The 20944-nt window shown below is 44.5% G+C and overlaps 1 protein-coding gene and 1 long non-coding RNA gene across 2 annotated transcripts; one reads left to right on the top strand and one right to left on the bottom strand.

Annotated features, from left to right (window-relative positions):
* Positions 1–214: 214 nt before the first annotated feature.
* Positions 215–5059, bottom strand: LOC310647184 (uncharacterized protein). Its single transcript, XM_083374223.1, has 2 exons — positions 4936–5059; positions 215–1989 (listed from the first exon to the last, which is right to left on the bottom strand). Exon 2 carries the CDS (start codon positions 1952–1954, stop codon positions 227–229), a length of 1728 nt encoding a protein of 575 aa, XP_083230349.1. The 5' UTR covers positions 1955–1989; positions 4936–5059; the 3' UTR covers positions 215–226.
* Positions 5060–10154: 5095 nt separating this feature from the next.
* On the top strand, positions 10155–12374 carry LOC310647371. Its single transcript, XR_014493873.1, has 2 exons — positions 10155–11171; positions 11283–12374. It is a non-coding gene; the product is annotated as an uncharacterized lncRNA (long non-coding RNA).
* Positions 12375–20944: the final 8570 nt, after the last annotated feature.

The following is a 20944-nucleotide window of genomic DNA, read 5'->3' as shown; positions in this document are numbered from 1 at the left end:
ACCGAAACAGAACAACTGTCACTGATACTTCGAATTACAGCTGACACCCCAAAGATCTACCGTGTGCAGATGGTACACCCCAAAAGACAAATAGTCTTTTTCTGTGGTGTGCATCTACATTTCTCTTTAGAGCAAAAAGCATGCACAAAAACGTTTCCAACAGTTATTTTCAAAATTAAACGGAAGGCCTTTCAAGCAGTCCTTTCCTTGACCTCCTGGCTTTGTATCAATGAAAAGCAGCACTCCATTCCATATTTACACTGTGGGAGGGAATTGCGAAGAAGAACTGTGCAATTTTTAACAATTCTGAATAGCATTCAATGGCTTTAGCCTTCAGGAAGTATTTGGTCCACTTCTGATGCGAAAGCAGATGCTGGAACTCTTCTTCATCGCTGGAAGCTTCCACAAATTTTTTCAAATTGTTGAACTGATCAAAGCACTTGATGTCATCAACCTCTACACCCTTTTCAATTAAATACGTTATACACGCTTCCACGTCACCCCAGCTGGGTGTGTCGCTGAGGGCCATCCAGGCGAAGCAAGAGAACTCTTGCAGGGACGCCATCCACATCTCCAGGTAGTCTATGCAGTGACTGTAGAGGCGATGCACCGTGTGCGAGAAGGCATCGCATTCGGCCTCCAGGCCCTCCTTGCGCTTGTCTGCCAGCATCCCCTTCACCGTCAGGGACATGAAGTTCTGAGCTCTTCGGTCGAGCAGGATGGTGTGCACGGAGTCCAGCGTCCTCATCACTTCCACGATGGAGTTGTTTTCCCGCTCCATCTCTTCGATGTGCAAGTGGAAAGCGTTCATCAGCGAATGCATGTGCCAAAGGTAGAGCTCGCTGAACTCGTGCTCAAAGAAGCTCCTGAGCACGGTGGGCGGGTTGCTCTGGCCCAAGAAGAAGGACTTCAGGGCCGAATGCATCTGGAGCAGCTTCGTGATGCCCGGGAACAAGGACAGCCACCGGGTCTTGCTGTGGGAGAGCAGCCGTTTGTACTCCACCTCCACAAACTCACAGTATTCCTGCAGGGACTCGGTCCGCACTGCGTATATGTGGAAGTACTGGTAGATCTTCAGAATGATGTTCTCTATGTCCACCTCCAGGGCGTCTGCTCCGTGGTGAATGCAGTTGTGCAAAATGTGGGCCGGGCAGTACACCCCAATCAAAGTCTCTCTCTGGAGGGCTCTCCTCAACTTGGCGAACACGGACCTCGCCTCCTCGTCTTGCCGAAGTTCGCCAAACATGGTGTTGCGGTTGTCCCCCGCAAAGGCCACGCATTTCTGAAGCAATCCATGTTTCTTAAGAGTTTTGACGAGATAGTCCGAAATGGCGTCAGCCGTCTCGGTGGGCGTTTCCTGAAGCTCCAGCAGTTTGGTCTTCAAGCCGCCGTTCCTGTAGTCGTAATATTGGATGAGCACCGGGACCATTTTCAGGGCCCTGTGATTGCTGTCGTCTATGGCCACCCCACAGAAAGGGATGCAGCTTTCTTCCAGGGCCTTCAGGTCAACGCTGACCGCATGCTGGGCAAGCACAGAGTTCTCCAGAGCTTCTGCCCTGCTCCGGGTGTTGGAAAACCTTTGCGCTGTCTCTGCATCAGGAAATACTTTTCTCAACAACTCCGATGTACGCCCCGTTGCTTTGTAGCTGTTGCAGTTTGGGATAGTGTGCAAGGCTAGAGTGCTGTCCGCTGCGGCAAGAGCATCCTCTGCTTTCGCGCCCGGAGTCACCAAAAATTCAGTCAGCTTTGCAGACCAACTGTCTCCTCCCAGGGCTTTCTTGTGCTTTTCTGAGGACATGTGATACTCCAGATCGCTGGCACCTTTGTGTGCCACTGACACAAATGTGCCGGCTTTGCAAACCAAGCACTCTGCTTCATAGTCGTCTCTACCTTTACGAAAATGAGGATATTTCTGCTTTAGTTTTTCAGTAAAGACACATTTCCGTTTCGGCATTTTCTATCTTCAGTGTGGCTCTGAGTCTGGGAATACTGCAGCAACAAAGTACAAGAACAGATTCAGGAAAGGTAGATAAAACTCTAAATATTCAATCAATATATTCTATTTCCTCTTAAGTATTTATTCCACACACGTTACGTTTATAGTTAGAAATAAATTATTTTTTTGTTACCAAAAACTGGTATAGGCTGAAGGATGCAGCTTATCCAAGTTTAAACCTAGCAGCTGTTTTATTTTTGATAGTCGATGTCCAGAGAGTCATTCTTGAGACATGGTGCTCCTCAGCTTATTCTGATCAGTTTCGATTTTGAAGAAATGTCTTTGTGTTCTTGTTGCTGTCACCTAAATAGTTACAAACTGCAACATGGCTTTCACATATCTAGGGGAATAGAAGACAGATAAGGTTCTCTTTTGGTACTGTCCTAATGAGAAGGAAGGACTCACTGGAGAAGAGCCTAATGCTGGGAAAGGTTGAGGGCAAGAGAAGAAGAAGGGGACGACAGAGAAGGAGGTGGCTGGATGGAGTCACTGAAGCAGGAGGCGTGAGCCTAAATGGACTCCAGAAGATGGTAGAGGACAGGAAGGCCTGGAGGAACTGACTTCGCAACTAACAATAACAACAAGGTTCTCCAGTAACAGGAAGTGTTCTTGGCCTGTACTCTACTGCTCTTTTGGTGAATGGACCTCATTAGGTACCTATACAGGTTGAGCCTAACATAGTGTTGGACAGTTTCTGTCAAGCATATTGTAGGAATCCAACTATTGTTGTATTTATTATATGTGAACATAGCATGGGTTATGTTGTCCTGGTTTAGACTCAACTATGTTGCATAAAGCAAGGCAGTGTCCTACATTAGTTCAAGGAAAATTAAGTTCACTTCTATAGGGAGTGTGATTATACACGCACAGTTGTGGGTTGCCTTCTAAAGTGGGCTGTGGTAGTGTAAGAATATAAGGGGAACTGCATTTGAGGCCTTTCTCAGATAACAAGCATGCATTCATCCCAGACTCATACCAACTTCTGCATAAAGAAAACCAAGTTAAGTGATAAGTGACATTAAACCAAAAGGGTGCTCAAATCTCTTCCCTACGATAGTTGTATAAAATCATGCATAACTCAGAAAAAGTGCACAAGGAGATTCTCTACACAGCGCATCATTAATCTGTGGAATTCGTTGCCACAAAATGTGAAACTCAATACGTTAATGAAAGAGGGTCTATCAAGGACTATTGCAATTGAGGAGGGTTACTAAGAGATCCCAGATTCATGAGAATAGTGGGGGGAAGGGAGGAAGGGACAACCTCCCCCCCCCCCAAAAAAAAGGCCATATGAAGAACCAAAACTGCCTTGGCCAATTCAGCACAGCAACTCCTACGACTGGTAACCATGGAAACCTGGGAATAAACCGGGTTGGTCAAATGACAGAGATGTTGCTAAATGGTCCAGCTGTGTTCTCAGGTCACCCTTACTTGCTCCTCAACCCATGGTACAATGTTGGTGGGGGGCAAAAGGGGCTTCCTTGTGAGAAAATAAAACCTTCCCTTTTCCTGCAACAGCTGCTTGGAGTTGAAGTTAGGGAAAACTGGATCAAGCCCAGAGCTCAAGGTCCAGAAAATGCTGAATAAAGGGGTCCCTGATAATTACACCAAATATTTTGGTTTTAGAGAGCTAGGAGGAGTGGATTCTGCACCAGAACAGGAGCCACAAAGACAGGCTTCCCTTCTGCTATTTCTGCTGTGTTCATCCCCCGCCCCCCCAAACGCCATCATCTTTTATTCCAGGGCAAAAAGTGAATTCCAGACACAATCAAATTGAGATTTTAGTTACTATATCTACGAGGCAGGAAAAAAAAACAGAAAAGCAAAGAAAGTGATGCCAGGGAAGAATATTTTTTATGTTAGAATGAGAGTGCAGAGAGCTTTCTCTTGCCCCGCTCAGAAAGTTAAAAAATTTTCAGCTCACATGAACAAATTCTGATCAGTTTGGCACCTGTGTGAACTACTTCTTTGCTGTACTAGCAAGTGCATATATTGGGCCTACATTTTATATCCTATCTATTGAATCTTCCACTTGGGTTTCCCCTCGCTAAATAAAGCACATGGAACTGTTTCAATAAACACATCTTAATCTTAGTGCTAGCGAGCCCTGGGATCTGGCTGGAAACTGACTTAAGATACTCTGCCTGAAACCCACAGGCCAGAACCAAGCAACCCCCCTCTTACGCTAGATATGAAGATGTCACCTTTTATCGCTAACATGGCTGTGGACACAAGCCGATACTGCACGTGTAGTCGTGGAGAAAAACACGTAGTTAAACCCTGGGCCTTTCTCAGTCAAAGGCCTATTTTCTCAACGAATATGCCTGTGTGCGATCATTTTATCAGGATTTATTGTCTGCTTCTCTGAAAGAAAGAAAGAAAGAAAGAAAGAAAGAAAGAAAGAAAGAAAGAAAGAAAGAAAGAAAGAAAGAAAGAGAGAGAAAGAAAGAAAGAACGAACTCAGAACTACTTAGATTAAAAAATATCCAATGAAGTGCACTATGCACTGCTTTTCTTAAAAATTTGTTCCACACCTTCAACCCTCTTTGCCATTCCTTCCGGCTTGTCTTCCTGATTTTGGGGCTGAGTGGGTTCTTTCCTATTCATCGCTGTATGTACATCAAAAAGCTTTTGAGATGTTTTACAAACAGTATTATTGCTGTGCTCTCAACCAACAATAAATTAACCAGACAGTGGACAACCACACCAAACAGGAAAAAAAGGGTGGGGGGGGGAAGGGAAGGGAAGCCGTATCTGGGTGCGAAGTCCTCCAGACCATCGCACAAAGGAAGAGACGAGAGGGCTGTCTGTATTCTGTTTGCTGGCCACTTAGTGGCCGGCTAGATTCTTGCAAGCTGCTTATGGCAGTCCCACACATCCAGGCACTCCTAAAGAGGGTGTCCCCCGCCTAGCCGAACCCCTGCAGCTGTTAATCTCACCTCACAGAAGGCAGGTCACACAGAGAAAGCTCTGGGTACCTTATTTCCTTTCGGTGCCCTCCAAAAATCGAACTCTCACGCATCCACACATTCACACGCATAAGCCTGGATGGAGGAAAATTCCATGCAGCTCCGGGGAGGTGGTGGTGATTGGGGGGGGGGAAACGGAGGGGGGAAGAGTAAAACAAGATCCGGCTGGTGATTCGCCATCTTGCTGATCCTCCCACTGCAAGCCACCACAAATAGCTGCATGGTACAGAATGCAAGTGAAAGGAGGGGTGGGAGGGTGGGGAGCCATCACCCTCAGGGTGAGTTTGCACAAAGTATATATATATAATGCTGCAGTTGCTGTTGTCAAGAGTAGGTGAGATATTCTGTTTGTGGAACGCCAGCATGCGCACAGGAGTCTCTTTTCTGGATGTAGGCACTACAGCGAATCTCGAACTAATGGTGATGAGAGGTTGGATTTCTAAGGCCCTCTAAATAAACAAAAAACCAAAACCAAAATATTGACTCTCTTCCTTTGCCCTTTTTCATTCTTACGTGACTCAGTTCTCCCAGATGCATTGCACAACAGGTTCCCATCGGCCTCGGCCTCGGAAACTCCACGCCCCACGTCAGCTAAGCGTTGCCCAGTCTGTACATTACATTTAGGCATCTGACGCCGTATACATTTGTGCAGGCCTATGGATTCGTAAACCACGGTTTAAGGTTCATAGCAACATAATTTTACTATTTATTTAACAGACAAGGACAAAAACACTTCGTGGCTTAAAGTCAAAGTGTGATTCAGTATCTGAATTTAGGTACCCTGTTATGCCCCGCTATGGTTCACTTGGTTTTAGTTCGGTATTTTGGAAGCTCTGGCTCCTGGCTGACTGTAGTATAATTTATAAAGGGAGGTGTGGTGAAAGGTTGTGCAAAAGCTCAGAATTGTCTGCAACTTCATCCCCTGCCCCACCCTAACGCCAGCCACTTTAATCTTCTCTTAGGTTCTGTCATCGCCAGTAACTTCCATCTGACCTGGCTGCCCTAGCCTTCTTAAGGCTCAGGCAGCTAAAAAAGGCAGAGCTTTTCACCACAGTGGAAAAGTCCAAGTCCTGAATCGTATTTTCTGCTGCTGTTGCTTCTTTCTCTTTGCAGCTACGTACCGCCGCCTCTGAGCTGTGATTGTCGTGAAATATAAAACTGGATAAAATAATAAAAGATAGAACTGAAGACAGAAAACCGAAAGCGGTGAAATCGTCGTAGTGAGAAAAGTCATTGGTACCGAGCCAATCTAAAGTGAGATTTCTTAAGGGAGGCCATTCCAGAAGAGGACCCAGATTGTTGGGGGCAATAAGCTGACTTTGTAATAATGCCGCTTGGGGGGGTCCCGAAAGCCCTAATAAGCAGGCATGTACATAGAATGAAGGCTATTGCTAAGCACATTGATTTGTGCTTCTTAGAATGTAAGCCGCCCTGAGTCTTCGGAGAAGGGCGGGATATAAATGGGATTAAAAAAAAAAAAAAAGATGGGAGGCCGCCTCAGAAAACTACCCCAAACGGAGGGGACTAAAAGCATCTCCAACAATGACCAGTGCAGAGACCAGTATTTGCAAACAGTGGTCTGAAAATATTTAGGAGCCCAATCCAGGAGAGAGGCCCTAAAGGGAAAACAGCATTTTGAAGGGAAGCCAGAAACGTACCGGCGGTCAGTGGGAGCACTCACACTTTGGGTGTCTGAAGCAGCTTCTCCCCGTCCACACGAAGCAGCGTTCGTCAAGCTCCTGTGTAGCCTTCAGGGACATCTCCATGTAAAGCACATGGCGGTAGTCTGATCAGGTGGTCATAAGGCCCTGGTCCAGCTCCAAATAAATTTGCGACTGCCGCACCAGTTGTTGTTGGTTGAGAAGTCGTGTCCGGCCCATCGCGACCCCATGGACAACATTCCTCCAGGCCTTCCTGTCCTCTACCATCTTCTGGAGTCCGTTTAAGCTCATCAGTTACAGAGGGGCAAAGGACTCCAGCCGTGGCCTCCACCATGCGTCCAGCAGGATTCCCAGTCTGAGGACTTGCCAACATCCCATCCAACGTTAAGGCTGGAGCACACAGGTGGTCTTGAAACAAAATGTGCATCCGGTTAATATTTACCTTCAGCCTATTTCATCCCACCAAGACCTGAAGACAGCAGATGAAGCCTTCTTCTACAGCCTATCTGGCCCCGTAGAGGTAGAAATATTGATATTGATGATAATGGTCTTCAAACCAAACAGCTATCCTGTTAAAAGGGGCGAGAGCGCTCAATCTTGCAGAACCGCCCCCCACACGCCAGTGAGCTCCTACCAGGGTAATCTCATCTTCTCCCCCCCCATGGGTACCACCCACTTACCATAGACCTGCACTAAAGACAGCGTGCCTAATCTCCCAACATTTGGACGCTTGACACAACAAATCAAGTTTACGACCGTTGCAGTGTCCCGGAATCACGCGATCCCCTTTTGTGACTTTCTGACAAGCCAAGTCAATGGGGAAGGGAACCACACAGGTGCATCATGGTGGATGGTGTCAAAGACGGTTCCAAAGTAGGACTCCCCCACCCAGTTCTTCATCCCAATGAAGGTCATCCATCTTCACTGGAGAAGGAAGAAGGAATTGGAAGAGCAATGAACACTGGGAAACGCACCAGCTGAAGCAGAGGAAGGAAACGACATCCATCTTCATAAGCCCAGGTATATTCCCTCAATGCCATGGTATACAGGTCGTCTTCAACTTACGACCACAACCGAGCCCCAAATTTATGTTGCTACGTGAGAAATTTGCTAAGCCAGTCTCGCCCCGTTTTACGACCTTTCCTGCCTCGTTTGTTTTAAGGGGACCACTGAAGTTGTTATTAATTTATTAATTATTAAATTAATAATACGGTTAAGCGAAACTGGCTTCCCCATTGACTTGGCTTGTCAGAAAGTCACAAAAGGGGATCGCATGACTCCGGGACACTGCGACGGTCATAAACGTGAGTCGTCGTGTCAAGCGTCCAAATGGAAATCACGTGACTGTGGGGAATGCTACAACGGTCAGTTAAGTGTGGAAAATGGTCCTAAGTCACTTTGTTTGGTGGCCTTGTAACTCTGAATGGTCACTAAATGAACTGTTGTAGGTCGAGGACTACCTCTATAGGTCCTTCAAAAAGGCCTATAGTTGAAACATCCGAGACCTCAACCAGAGAAACAAGAATTTACCTCTCACCAGGAGAACAATATAATACTACTGTAAAGGTGTTTGTGAGAACTGGGCTGCCTTGACCCGTAAGAAAGATTGCCTAGGCCCTAGAGAGACCTGGAAAAGTTGGAGCAGGGGGTTGGACTAGATAACCTCCAAGGTCCCTTCCAACTCTGTTATTCAAACAGGAGACCCTATTATCCCATTCTGGACAAAATATAAATGGGATTAAAAAAATGGGATTAAAAAAAATGGCTGTCTCCAGTCTCTTCTTAAATCTCTTCCAACCCTCCACCTCCCTTTTTTTTTAAAAAAAACACCCAATCCTTTAAAAAAATAATCCAGGTCAACTAAAGAACTTTTTGTCCACCTGCATTCGAAAGTACAAATAAACCCAACCAAAATGGGCGGCCAATTCAGCCAGCAGGTTTCCCCGTGTTGTGTTCACACAACCAGTACATTTCACGAAAACTCGGGCCTATCCGTCAGTTCAGTCACCTGGGACTGAGGGAGATATACCAACCCTGCCGAAATACGTGATAAAAATGTTTCCTGGCACATTGTGAAGAAAGCCATTTTCGTGCAAAAAATCCCCTCAGAAAGTCCGGAAACAGAGCCGAGGGGGGGGAGGGAAAACAGCATAGAAGAGCTTTTGCGCATGCGCGTTGCGGCCCTGCGGCATCCGGAACCTTCCCTACTGCCTAGAACTGGTTTGAGCTGGCTAGAACCGGCTGTTCCTGCTCCCCCCTCCCTTCGCCTGGCGGAGCGGACGTTGCTGCGACACAATCGCTTCTCATCCCTCCCAGGTCTTTCGCTCACGGTATCCCTCCGCGCCGCGTGAGCTCCGCCCACCCTCCCTTTCTCTCAAAGTTAACATGGCGTCGGGGGCCGACAGCGCACAAAATGGCCGCCGAGTTGGTTGCCCCGCCCCCTCTCCCCCTCCATTCCCGGGTCGGATGTCCATGCTGATATTGCATTTAGATAAATGGGGTGCATAATCAGGAGTCAAACAGGCATTGGAGGACAAAGCAACTAAAAGGATTAAGGAAATGCGATTTCAGATGCGTAGGATTTAATGGGGTTGGGGGGAAAGAGTGGGACAGGACATGTAGGATATATTTCCACAATGCAACATGGTTTTACCTTATTAAGCATGCTTTGCAAACTCACAGGGAGGGCAGAGGGTGGGTCAAATCCTGGTAAGCCAGGAAGGTCCTTGATTGACAATTCCCTGGCTGGTCTACCTTGCAGGGCTGATCTGGAGATAAACACTGCACTATAGCATTGTACCTCAAAAGAACAAGGCTGTATAAACTTCTAAAATCAAAATAATAGCTGACTTAAACCCTTACAGTGGCATTTGGGAACCAGCAGTAACTTAAATTTGGGACACTTTCTGTAGCTAGGTTATACAGAAATTATTGCATTCTAGCTTAGAAAACAAATGTGTAGTTTGCTCCAATCTTGCAGCAGACAAAGCCTCTCGCAGTTTAGGTACAGGTAGTCCTTAACTTGCAACCACAATTGAGCCCAAAATTTAGTTTTACTAAGTGAGAAATTTGTTAAGTGAGTTTTACCTCATTTTATGACTTCTCTTGCCACATTTGTTAAGTTAGTCACACGGTTGTTAAGTGAATCTGGTTTCCGCACTGACTGCTTATCAGAAGGCTGCAAAAAGGGGGTCACATGATTCCAGGATGCTGTGTGAGTCAGTTGTCAAGCATCATAATTGTGAGTCAGTTGTCAAACATCCAAATGTAAATCAAGTGACCATGGGGATGTTGCAAAGGTCATAAGTGTGAAAAACGGTCATAAGCCACTTTTTTCAATGCTGTTGTGACTGAACGGTCACTAAATGAACTGTTGTAACACGAGGACTACCTGCATTGCATTATAAATTGCCTATTGAGGCAGAATATAGGAAGAATCTTGCATAATTTTTCCTAAATTGTTTTATATTCACAAGGTGCAGCAAATTATAGTGGGAGGGGGTAAACAACAAGGAACAACATAAAATTTTAATAATGTTTTGGGGAACATATTAGTTGGGAGGGGGAAATACTAATTAACCAACTAATCAACAAATCCTAGCAAGAGGGCCTTTGTATACAAGGGACTATTTTTTCTGACGTAGGTGGTGGAAGGATCTGCAAATACCAGGGTGTGAGACGTCAAGCTATAAAAACTGGCTCGAGCCTTTCCGTTGTTAGAGCTGCAGGGAGGCTGAGATAGGGAGGGAGGGCTTGTTGAGAGGATAGTTAGATTTTAAAAAGGAAAATAGCCTAAATTTCTTAGAAAAAGGATAGCTAAGGATATTTGTTAAGCGATTGAAGAGGATTTTACTCTTAGTTATAATACTAGAATTGTAACAACTGTTTACTGCTTAAAAAGTATAGGCAGCCTAGGCATTCTAACTTAAACCAGAAAATAAGATTGGAAAAGTATATCTTTTAAAATACGTGCGACAAATTACTACGAAAGGGCTTTTTTTTTTAAAAAAAAAATGCCCTCAAATCTGAAGAGAGAACTTGAAAGGATAAGAAAAAAACGTGCTCAAGACTTCGAGGAAAGATCAAGACAATGGAAGATAGAAAACAAGATGGAAGAGGATAGCGATTTTAAAAAGCGCTTGAAAAATTTTCAGATTAATCGAAGATTAGCTTTAGAAGTAAAAGCTTGGAACATGAAGTCTGCTTCAAGCAGAGCGATAAAGAAAAGAAAAAAAAACCCCAAAGGGTTTTCTTCTTTAAAAAAAAGTGGCAACAAAGATACTCTTTGATTTAAAAAAAAAGCTTAAAAGAGTCTTGTTGCTGAAGTAGGAAAACCAAGACAGAAGACTTCCACAGAGGCAAAACTTAGAAGAGAGAAAGGCAATCTTAGAAGATGGAAGAGAGAAGGAAAAGAATGGGTGGGGGGAGAAAAAAGAAGGCAAGATTTCGGCTAACGAAGTAGGAAAAATTAGCGAAGAGGAAGGCAGAAAAACAGAAAATTAGCGAAGACGAAGGCAAAAAAACAGAAAATTAGCGAAGAGGAAGGCAAAAAACAAAATTAGCGAAGAGGAAGGCAAAAAGAAAATTAGCGAAGAGGAAGGCAAAAAACAAAATTAGCGAAGAGGAAGGCAAAAAACAAAATTAGCGAAGAGGAAGGCAAAAAACAGAAAATTAGCGAAGAGGAAGGCAAAAAACAGAAAATTAGCGAAGAAGGCAAAAAACAGACTTTATTTAAAGCTGCGTAATAAACCCCCCAATACTTGCTCAGCTCTGGTTTTAAGTTTAGCGAAGGCTGTGGCAACGGGTGAACCAAAAGTGGCTTTTAAAGAGGGCATTTTGGTGCATTGGGGTTTCACTTCCCAAGGACTTTGTTGCAAATGTAACCCCAAGGAGTGTATTGGGTCGGGATGCTTGCTTAAAAGCAGTTGGAGAGAAAAGACGCCAAAAGACTTTTAAAAAAAGCTGCTTTTGCTCAACTGGCGTGAACAAAAAGAAGGTGGCCTTTTGGAAGGAAGCTAGGAAGCCCGTAGACAACCCCCCCCTTAACCCCCAGGAGCCAATCCATTGGTGAAGCAGGAAAGGAAAGGAAAAAAAGCAGGAAAAAGCAAGTAGAAGAGGTCATGGGAAGATGCCTTTAGATGCTACTAGAACAACCAAGCCAAGCGTCCTTTGTAGGGGAACCACCAAAGATGACCATAAAAGTCCGCCTGTAGTTGGTAACCCGCCTCGCTTATCTTCTGGCAACGTCTTACTTAGCGCTCCTCTGTTGGTAACTGGGTTTATTCTTAAAAGAGGCTTGTTGGGGGAGGGATGTTGGTCTCTCTCTTTACAGGTGTGCTTAGTCGAGTTCGGCTGTTTTGCTGGGGAAGCTAACCTGGGGCAGCCTTCGCAAGCCAAGCAGTCAGCGGTTCCTGTGGTTAAAAAAAAGTAGCCCCCCCTTTTTTTTCTTGCTTGCTTCCCCCCCCCCCCTGCTTTCCAAAAGAGTAGCTAGCATTCGTGAGGCTGTGTAAACCCTCCCCAGAAAAAGGGTGAGTTGAAATCCTGGTGGGAAACGGCAGCATTGCAGGTATTTTTTTTTATAAAAAGGGGTGTGTGTGTGTGAGTGTTATATTTTGATTTGTTGATGGCAACCATTTTGCGGGCGGAGAGCTGGGTGGAGGGGCGGATTGCAATGTTGTTGAGATTTTGTCCCTTCAGGTGTGTGTAGAGCCAGAGGAGAATCATCCATAAGGAGAAAAATGCAAAGGATGACTTGAATTAAAAACTCCAGTGTAAACAAGCAAAGGAAGGAACATAAATGAACCAGGCGTGGCTGATGGAAACTTGACTCCTAGGAAAGGAGGTGGCATCTTGGCATCTAGTGGGGCAGGAACTGCGCAGGACCATAAGTCCAACCTCTGGTGTAACCACTTTTTTCCCACCCCCCTTGTGGAGGGTTAAGTATGCAGATATTTAGACAGTGAGCTATTTTTTTTTATCTGGGGTGGGGTAATGTTTTGGAAGGGGAGGATAAATGCCAGCTTCTTTCTAGCTTCTCTGCAGGTACTTTAGCGTCCTCTGGTGGCTTGGCTTGCTGTTGCTTGCTGTTCTATGGCAAAGACCTCTTTGAGGCTGGACCTAACTTTCCTGGGAAGAGAGGACAGTGCCTAGAATTGTGATCCATTTACGCAGCATTTGCAGAAGAGCTGGGAAGTTGAAAGCTAAGTTCTTAAGGGAAAAAAAAAAAAAAACCCACTAGTCTCTGATATGAATTGGAGGGGGGACTTTTAATGATAACCAGTATGTGGTGTGTTGGGGTGGGGTGAGAATAATTTTCTGTGGTTTTTTTTTTTTTTTAAATTATTTCCCCAGGACATCCCTAACTCTTAGGCCTGGAAAAATAGCCTAGTCTGGCAAGTAATTTTCTGCAGTAGAAATTGAGACAAACCGGAAGACATTGGCTTTTAAGGGCAAATGCTTATACGCAAGTAATTCCCAGCTAAAAGCTGTGTATGACTGATCTGTAAAAAAAAAAAATAGAACCAACTCCTGCATTTTCCCTATTAAGGGGAGGAGAAGGAAAGCCCTTGAGAATATATATACAAAAGTGGATTTTTCAGAAAAAAGGAAGGCTTGGCAATTTAAAATTCCGGGGCTGCAATGCCCAGGTAGGGAACTGACAAGTGAAAGAGGAAAGTTGTAACCTTTAGATATAGTAGTTTGTGGTTCTCTTTTGGCATTTTTTTCCAGGTACTTAATATCTCTTAAGAGACTTCAGGGAGAAAAGACAAGGAATGGAATGATCCTGTGTGTATATTCGTTCCGGGGGTAGTTTGTATAATTTTTGCAAGTAAGATTCTGCTTTTTGATTGTTTCCTTTTTGTAATTCAAATCATTGGTTCCAAGAATGAGTAGCTTTAATTCTGTAACAGCCTGAAAAAAGTGAATGATTGGTGATTGCAGACTTGTGAGTTCCTAATAATGCAACAGTAATCGTAATCTCCGTTGACTGCTCATAGCTTGTATCTTGTCTTGTATGGGGGGTGGTGGTGGCCTGTGGGACAACTCTTGTCTAGACCTTTTTCAGATCCGTCTTCTCAACATTAACCACCTGAAAAAGCCTTGGCATCATAAAAAGCAGAGGGAGCAACATCTTTGCGAATGATAAAAGGCAGAAATGATGGAAAAGGTCCCAGATGTTAACAGGTGAAAAAGCCAGAATCTGCCAACAGGGGAAAAAAAAAAGCTCCACAAAGCTATAAGCAGTGAAACAGGCAAATTTGAAGTGTCTGAAATCAAAATGTGAAATTTCCTAACCTTTACGGAATGAATAAGAGGAGGAGCACGCATTTAAAAACCAGTGCATGAAGGCCCATGTCTACAAATGCAATGTTAACAAATTAAAAAGAGAATCTTCAGGGGAAAAGAAAAAAAAAATGGCAAAGGTGCTTTCTACCCAGCTGGCTTTCCAAAATATTTTGATGTATGAATGATTTCCTAAATCTTTAAAAAAAAAGATGGAATTGAAGAGAAATAATGAAAAAGCATGGTAGAATTGGATCAATCGTCTTTGGGACTGGAGAGCAGGCGATTTGTGTGTTGGTTGGTTGGTTGCCTCAGCCAGGAGCTCTGCAAAGGTTTGCTTCGGTCCATCTGGGAGCTGAACTGGTAACAAGATAAGTTTGACCATTTCTAAAATAATTGCATGCTAGGGAAAAGCTGAGTTAATATTCATTTTCAGGGCTCCCCCCAGAGAAATACGCCTTACAGTCCCTTTCACCTTTTAAAATGCTTGCTGGGTTGCCTGTGGCCCCCAGATACCTTTGAAATGAGCTACTGCTCAGTTTAATATATAAATGAAGGCTCTTTTTTATCCTATTCTCTGGCCTCGACTGCCTTGCCTCATTGAGCTATAGAGGCTGCTTCAAGCGGCCCTTAAAATGGCTGATCCACCGGACAGCAAAAAGAAAGGAATGCATTTTTGTGTAGCCCTTGAGTACCTGTGTAAAGTCTTGCAGCCCGTATCCATATTTTTGTACAGTAAATGCCCAAAGGATAGGAGGTTGTATCTCGTTTCACTGTTCAAATAAAACCTACTGTTTCTGGGTTCTTTTTTAAAAAAAATGTTACTTTGTGAACAGCTCTGTGGCATTGGGTGTGTGTGTGGGGGGGTTCTTGATCTTTCAGAGTCTTTTCTCCCGTGAACACCTTATCGGACAAGAACAGAAATAGAGCCGAAGACTTTCTCTCTAAAATCAGGCAGGAGATTTTCTTTGCACAATGTTTTCCTCTCTTCTCTGTACCGTTGAGAAAAGTTTATAAATCCAGGCACTTGGCATGCTATAATAGCCATCTTCTAACTAAGGAGAGTGAATGGTCTTCTCTCGTTGGGATGATTTCTAAAACACTTTAAAAAAAAACTAGACAAGTTGGGGAAAAAATACTTAGAGGTCGGGGTAAGTAACGACATTCCTTAAAATGTATATTCCTAGTTTAGGAAGCTCCGGTCTTTCCAAAGTTTTAGCCGCCTTGCTCAGCTCACCCGGGGTAGCCCCCCTAACTAAATTCATAAGGATCTGAGTGTGTGCATTAACAGTGTAAATAACACATAAGCTATATTTAGAAATTTGCATGCCACTTAAAATCTGCTTTGCCTTCCATCTCTCGTAGCACTAGCGATGTCTTCCAATTCCACACAGGGATGGGATGGGGGGTGGCGCAACCATTTGTCTGGTGTTATGTTTCAGAGGTTTCTGCCTAGTGTTTGTGAAGTTCTCCAGGGTGACTTAACACACACACACACCTGTTGCTCCACCCTGTATGCAGTGCTTCCTGCGAAGGGCCTCTGCAGTGAGTTAACTCATGTAAATGGCACAGTTTTTTTGGCACAGCTTGGTGGTGGGGGTGGGTGGGCTCATTGTTTCTTCCAGTTCTTTTTTTTCAGACCACCACCAGGAGAGAAAACCCTATACGAAGCACATCTGTTCTGGTTGGCAAGTAATTGTGATGGCAGTGTGCTTGATCTGCTTGGGTAGAGCGATAAATGATGAAATCGATAATGATGAAATCGATAATGATGAAATCGGCTTTTCTTGTGCAGAGTAATGCTAGTTGAGAGAGAGATCCAGGTGGATTGAGTGACAGAAAATGCCTGTGGTTTGAAAGGAGCTCTGACCTGCAGTGTAGCCCAGTTCTTGTTTGGCTGAGAGACCGAGTGCTGCTTTTTAGGTAACCTCTGTACGACTTATTTTGTTTCTCTTAAGCTCTTTGGGGGGGAGGGCTTTGGAGGGGGGGGTAACGAAGCCTTTAGTTTTCTTCCAGATCCATCTTAGGCTCTAATTGGCACAAGAAACCACAGCTCCAGGAAGCTAAACTGGCAAGTCTCAACTTCACATTTTCTACCCATTCCTGACTTGGAAGTGGAATGCTTTGTGTGGGTTTCTTTCCTGTTCTGTTTTCTTAACAGTATGATTTCAAGAGCACACAACACTCAAAAAAAAAAAAAGCCAGCCAGCTCCTCATGAGGCGGCACAGAAGCCACTCCAGTAAGAATAGCCTTCCTAAAAACCCAAGTGTTTTTTTTCCTCTCTCCTTATGTGATGGGATCAATGGGAGGAGCTGGGGGGGACCCTTGTGTCTAGATTGCTTTTCGCAGATCAGTAGAAGGAACCTCCAGGCACGATTTTCACACTGCAGTGGACAAAAACCAAACCAGGTGAATGAACATTTTTCTTTTCATGCTGCCCTGTAACAAGAGATAGGAAACTGGAGAGATGTAAAGCGATCTCCCCTTCTGCCTCTTTTGAAGGTTAATAACCCCAGCTTCATGCTGACGCGAGGGCGGTTTATTTAGACTGGTTCTGTAGGAATCCTTCCCATCTTTTGCGTGTTGAGGTATTGAGTTGAGACCTGGTGTACGTAATGTCTCCGGTATCCTCAACAGGGTGCTCCTTTAAAATGGAGACCCGAGATAATCGTGTATCACAAATGAGGCAGATGTGTTTAAAATTACAAAAACTGAAAAACTGAAATGAGAGCGATCGCCAAACTTAAGCAACAAAGAAAAGATGTCTCGGGACCAGCCTGCTTGCAGTAAATGCAATAGGTGGTTGTCATTTGCCCAGATGCCTAAAATTGCCTTTTAGCCACGGTAGTGATTGGCCCATTGGTCAGGGTTTCATAGGGTGAATGGAGGGTTGTAGGGGTTGTAGGGGTTGTACTTGCAACCAGGGGGGGTTTTTTTGCTAAGAATTTTCCAGGAACAAGCTGTTCAACATACATAGCACAAAAACACCACAAAAACAGTTGACATCATGCTAAAACTTGGATCCTGCCCAGGGCTGCTGTTCATAAGGTAATAAAGTTAAAAAGTATTTGAAAACATCAGAGCAAATATTGCCTTAAAACCTTCTAAGTTGGAAGCCAACAGCCCAGTTCAAGGAAGGTAATTTTTTTTTAATTCCTCAAGTTTTCCTGTGATGTTCATAATTCCAGGCACAAATCGAGTAAAATATCAAGTGCGTTTGGACAGTATATTCTGGTACCTTGTGACACAATAGCAACGAAGCAATTTTTTAAAAGTTTCCTGTCTTTTGAGGGACATATTGTGGGTGGGGAAGCCTTTTGGCTGACCTTAGCTCTAGGCAGCGTAGGCGGCTGGGGAAGGGTGTTTTGCAATTCTGCTAAGACTCTTTTCAGGTCGTGGTACGTGGTCAGACGTGGAAGCAGAAAAAAAAACACACAAACAAAAGGTTTTTCTTTTCCTGAGAGAACAAGTTGGTGTTTTCTCAGGTTTTGCTTTTCACCTTGGCTGCATTGCCCAAACCAAAAAAAAAGCAAAAGGCATTGGTGGTTGGCACTCCTGGATTCCAGGATGGGGTTCAAGTCCCTGCAATGCCCTTGCTCTTTTATCCAGATGCAGTCGGGGTGGCTAAGTGGCTTGGGTTTGTTTTTTTTTTTGCAGGTTGAGGGGCTGGTTGTACCACGTACACTTGCTTGGCAAGGGAATCTGAAGTACAGGACTCACTTCAGTTCTCGAGGGCGTGGGACTTTTGCATTCTGATATTCTCCTGCCCCAGTAACTTGATTAGTGGAATATTTCACTAAGAATAGAGCTTGGAAGTTTTTCTAGTCCCAACCCATTGCTCAAGCAAGAGATCCTGTGCTACTTCAGACGAATGGTTGTCCAGTCTTTTCTTAAAAACCTCCAGTGATGGAGCACCCACATTGTCTGATGGAGGCCAGCTGTTCCCCTGGTTAATTGTTCTCACTGTCAGGAAGTTTCTCCTTAGTTCTAGGTTGCTTCTCTCTTTGGTTAAGTTTCCATCCTTGCTTCTCAGGTGCTTTGGAGAATAGGTTGACCCCACCTCTTCTTTGGGGCAGCCCCTCAAATACTGGAATACAGCTACAGTACAATGTGTCCCCCCCTTTCCCCCCCAGTCCTTTTCTCTAGACCAGGGGTAGGCAACCTCGCTCTTTTATGACTCATGGACTTCCAACTCCCAGAATTCTGGGAGTTGGAAGTCCATGAGTCATAAAAGAGCTGAGGTTGCCTACCCCTGCTCTAGGCTAGCCAAACCCAATGGAACAACTTTCCTCCCAGAGTTTTGGGTGTTCCATCATTGGAAGTTTTGAAGAAAAGATTGGAAAACCGTGATGTATGGTCTTCTGCCTTGGGGAGGGGGTTGGACTAGTAGACCTTCAAGGTCCCTCCCAGCCCTATGATTCTACGTGGTAGGTTTGATACTAGGAAACCTGAACTTGCAATGGCATTAGGTTTTTAATGCCATTTTCTAATAGTTGAGAAGGAGGGGACTCTTCCACATGTAAATTCAAGTTTGCAGTAGGTAAGACAGATAAACCTTTATTGCCATTTTTGGCTGTGGGCAGCACAATGGCACACCTTAAAAATGAAGTTCAGTTGCTTTAATACAGACATGTCAAACACAAGGCCCAGGGCCTGGATCCGGCCCACGAGGCCATCCTGGAAACAGTGAGGGAACGGCCCCCACTGCCTTGGCCCTGGCCCAGAGACCCTCCTGCCAGAGACCCCCAGATCTGTCCCACTCCTGCCCAGGCCCCCATAGGCACCCTTGATGTGAAGGATGTAGAGCTGGCCACGCCCACCCAGTAGGCCATATGCACTCTAGCCACGCCCACCCAGTAGGCCACGCCCACCCAGGCCATGCCCACCCAGCCCCCTGAGGGCAACCACAATGCTGATGCGGCCCTCAATGAAGTTGAGTTTTGACACCCCTGCTTTAATATGTGGGTTCAGAAATATTGCTGAATGTGGATTTTGGAGAAATCAATATATTACCTATTAAAATTAATTTTGCTTTTTGTTTCGGGGGTGGGTGGGTGGGGGGAAAAAAGACCCCTTTCAGTTGCTCAGAATGGCTGAAGACATTTTAACCTACCAAGATGACCCCTGAAATTTCCGCTTCAAAAAATGCAAGCATCACAATGGGAAAGACGGCAATCAAATCCATGGTGTATTGGAAGGTTTGTAAAGGAAAGAAACCCCCCCCCAGGGGGACCTTATGGGAGAGAAGTTGGCAGGAATCAAGAGAATACTGGGATTTGTGAGTGATGATCCTGAACCTGAAGAACATACCCGACCGTCAACAAATGCATTTTGGTTGCTATATTGAATTTTGAAGTTATTTTTTTTAAAAAAATTTATAAAAACTAGTGCTTTCAGATAAACATGGTCGTTTTTTGTAATTCTTTGGCCACATGCTTCTTCGGTATCTGTGGATTCTTTTGTTACTGCAAGTTTGAATAATTTGGAGATGGGGCTCCTTTAATAAGAAAAGGTCAGGTGTATTGTCTAAACCAGGGGTAGGCATTCCTGAGCCAGCCAAGCTGACAGGAAAGGGAGCCACGCTGGCTCAGGAATTCTGGGAGGTCCGCAAGTCATGAAGTGGCCATAGTTCCCCCATGCTGGCTCAGGAATTCTGGGAGTTGAAGTCCACGAGTCATAAAAGAGCCAAGGTTGCCTATCCCTGGTCTAAACACAGCCCAGTGGGTGAAAGGAAGTAAAAAAAGGGCTGGGTGTTCAGGTTGGCTAAATAAATTATCATTACATAAGATTTATCCATGGGCAAACGAGAGACTCAAAATTGTGATATTAAACGAGTTCACTTCTAAGGAAAAATAAAATGATGAATGGAAGCCAAGTACAGGTAATCCTCAACAACTGTTTTTGTTTAGTGACCAAAGTTATCAGCGCCACTGGGAAAAAAAAATGACTTAGGACCATTTTTCACACGTATGACTGTTGCAGCATCCCCAATGGTCACTTGATTCACATCTGGATGCCTGGCAACTGGCTCACATTTATTTATTGATGGGATTTATATCCCGCCCTATCTCCCGAAGGACTTATGAATGGTTGCCAGGGTCCCCCTGGGATCAGGTGATGATCTGCGATCTTTTGACCCAGAAAATTCAGTGGGGGAATTCAGTTAACTGGGTTACTAATTTGAGAACTACATTCCGCTTTTTTCACCGTTCTCCAACATAGTGGAAGGATGTAATCTACAGTCTAACCCAGGGGTAGGTAACCTTGGCTTTTTTATGACTAAAGACCTGGAGACATGAACGATTGCAGGATTTGAGTATGGCTAGTCTGGAGAAAAGGGAGTAGGGAGGTGGGGCAATGATAGCAGTATCCCAGTATTTGAGGGGCTGCCACAAAAAGGAGGGGATCCACTTATTTTTCAAAGGACCCAGAAGGCAGGACAGGAAACAAGGGATGGAAACTAATCAAGGAGAGAAGCCACCTGGAACTAAGGAGAAATTTCCTAACAACAATTAACCAGGGGAACAGCTTCCCTTCAGAAGTCGTGGGCCCTCCGTCACTGGAGATGTTTTCAGAAGAGACCCTCATTTGTCTGAAATGCTATAGGATCTTCTGTTTGAGCAGGGGGTTGGACTACAAGACCTCCAGAGTTCCCTTCCAGCGCTATTCTGATTGATTGAAAGTTCCCCAAATCCTATGCTAGGTGGGTGGATATGATTGTCAGGTTTTAGGATCTGCCGAAGATGCTTAAATGCTTTTAAGGGGAAAACAGTTCTACTGGAGCAGTATTGATTTAATTGATTTAATTCTGATTTATAAATGAAACCAAAACAAATAACATTCTTGGGAAAATATTAAGAGACTGGCTAACCAGGTATTCTATATAAAATTGTATTTTGAAAGCATCTAGAAAAGGGATTAAGCGATATAAATTGAGAAGCTTGTACTAAATGTTATCAAAATATTCTCTTTAGCAGTTTATAAATATGAACTGACAGCATCCAAGTACAGAATATGAGATAAAGAGAAGGGA

This window comes from Vipera ursinii (assembly GCF_947247035.1).
Source record: "Vipera ursinii genome assembly, chromosome: 15".
NCBI lineage: Eukaryota > Metazoa > Chordata > Lepidosauria > Squamata > Viperidae > Vipera > Vipera ursinii.
Note: the sequence above shows the minus strand (reverse complement) of the source record. Positions and strands in the feature narration are given on the sequence as shown.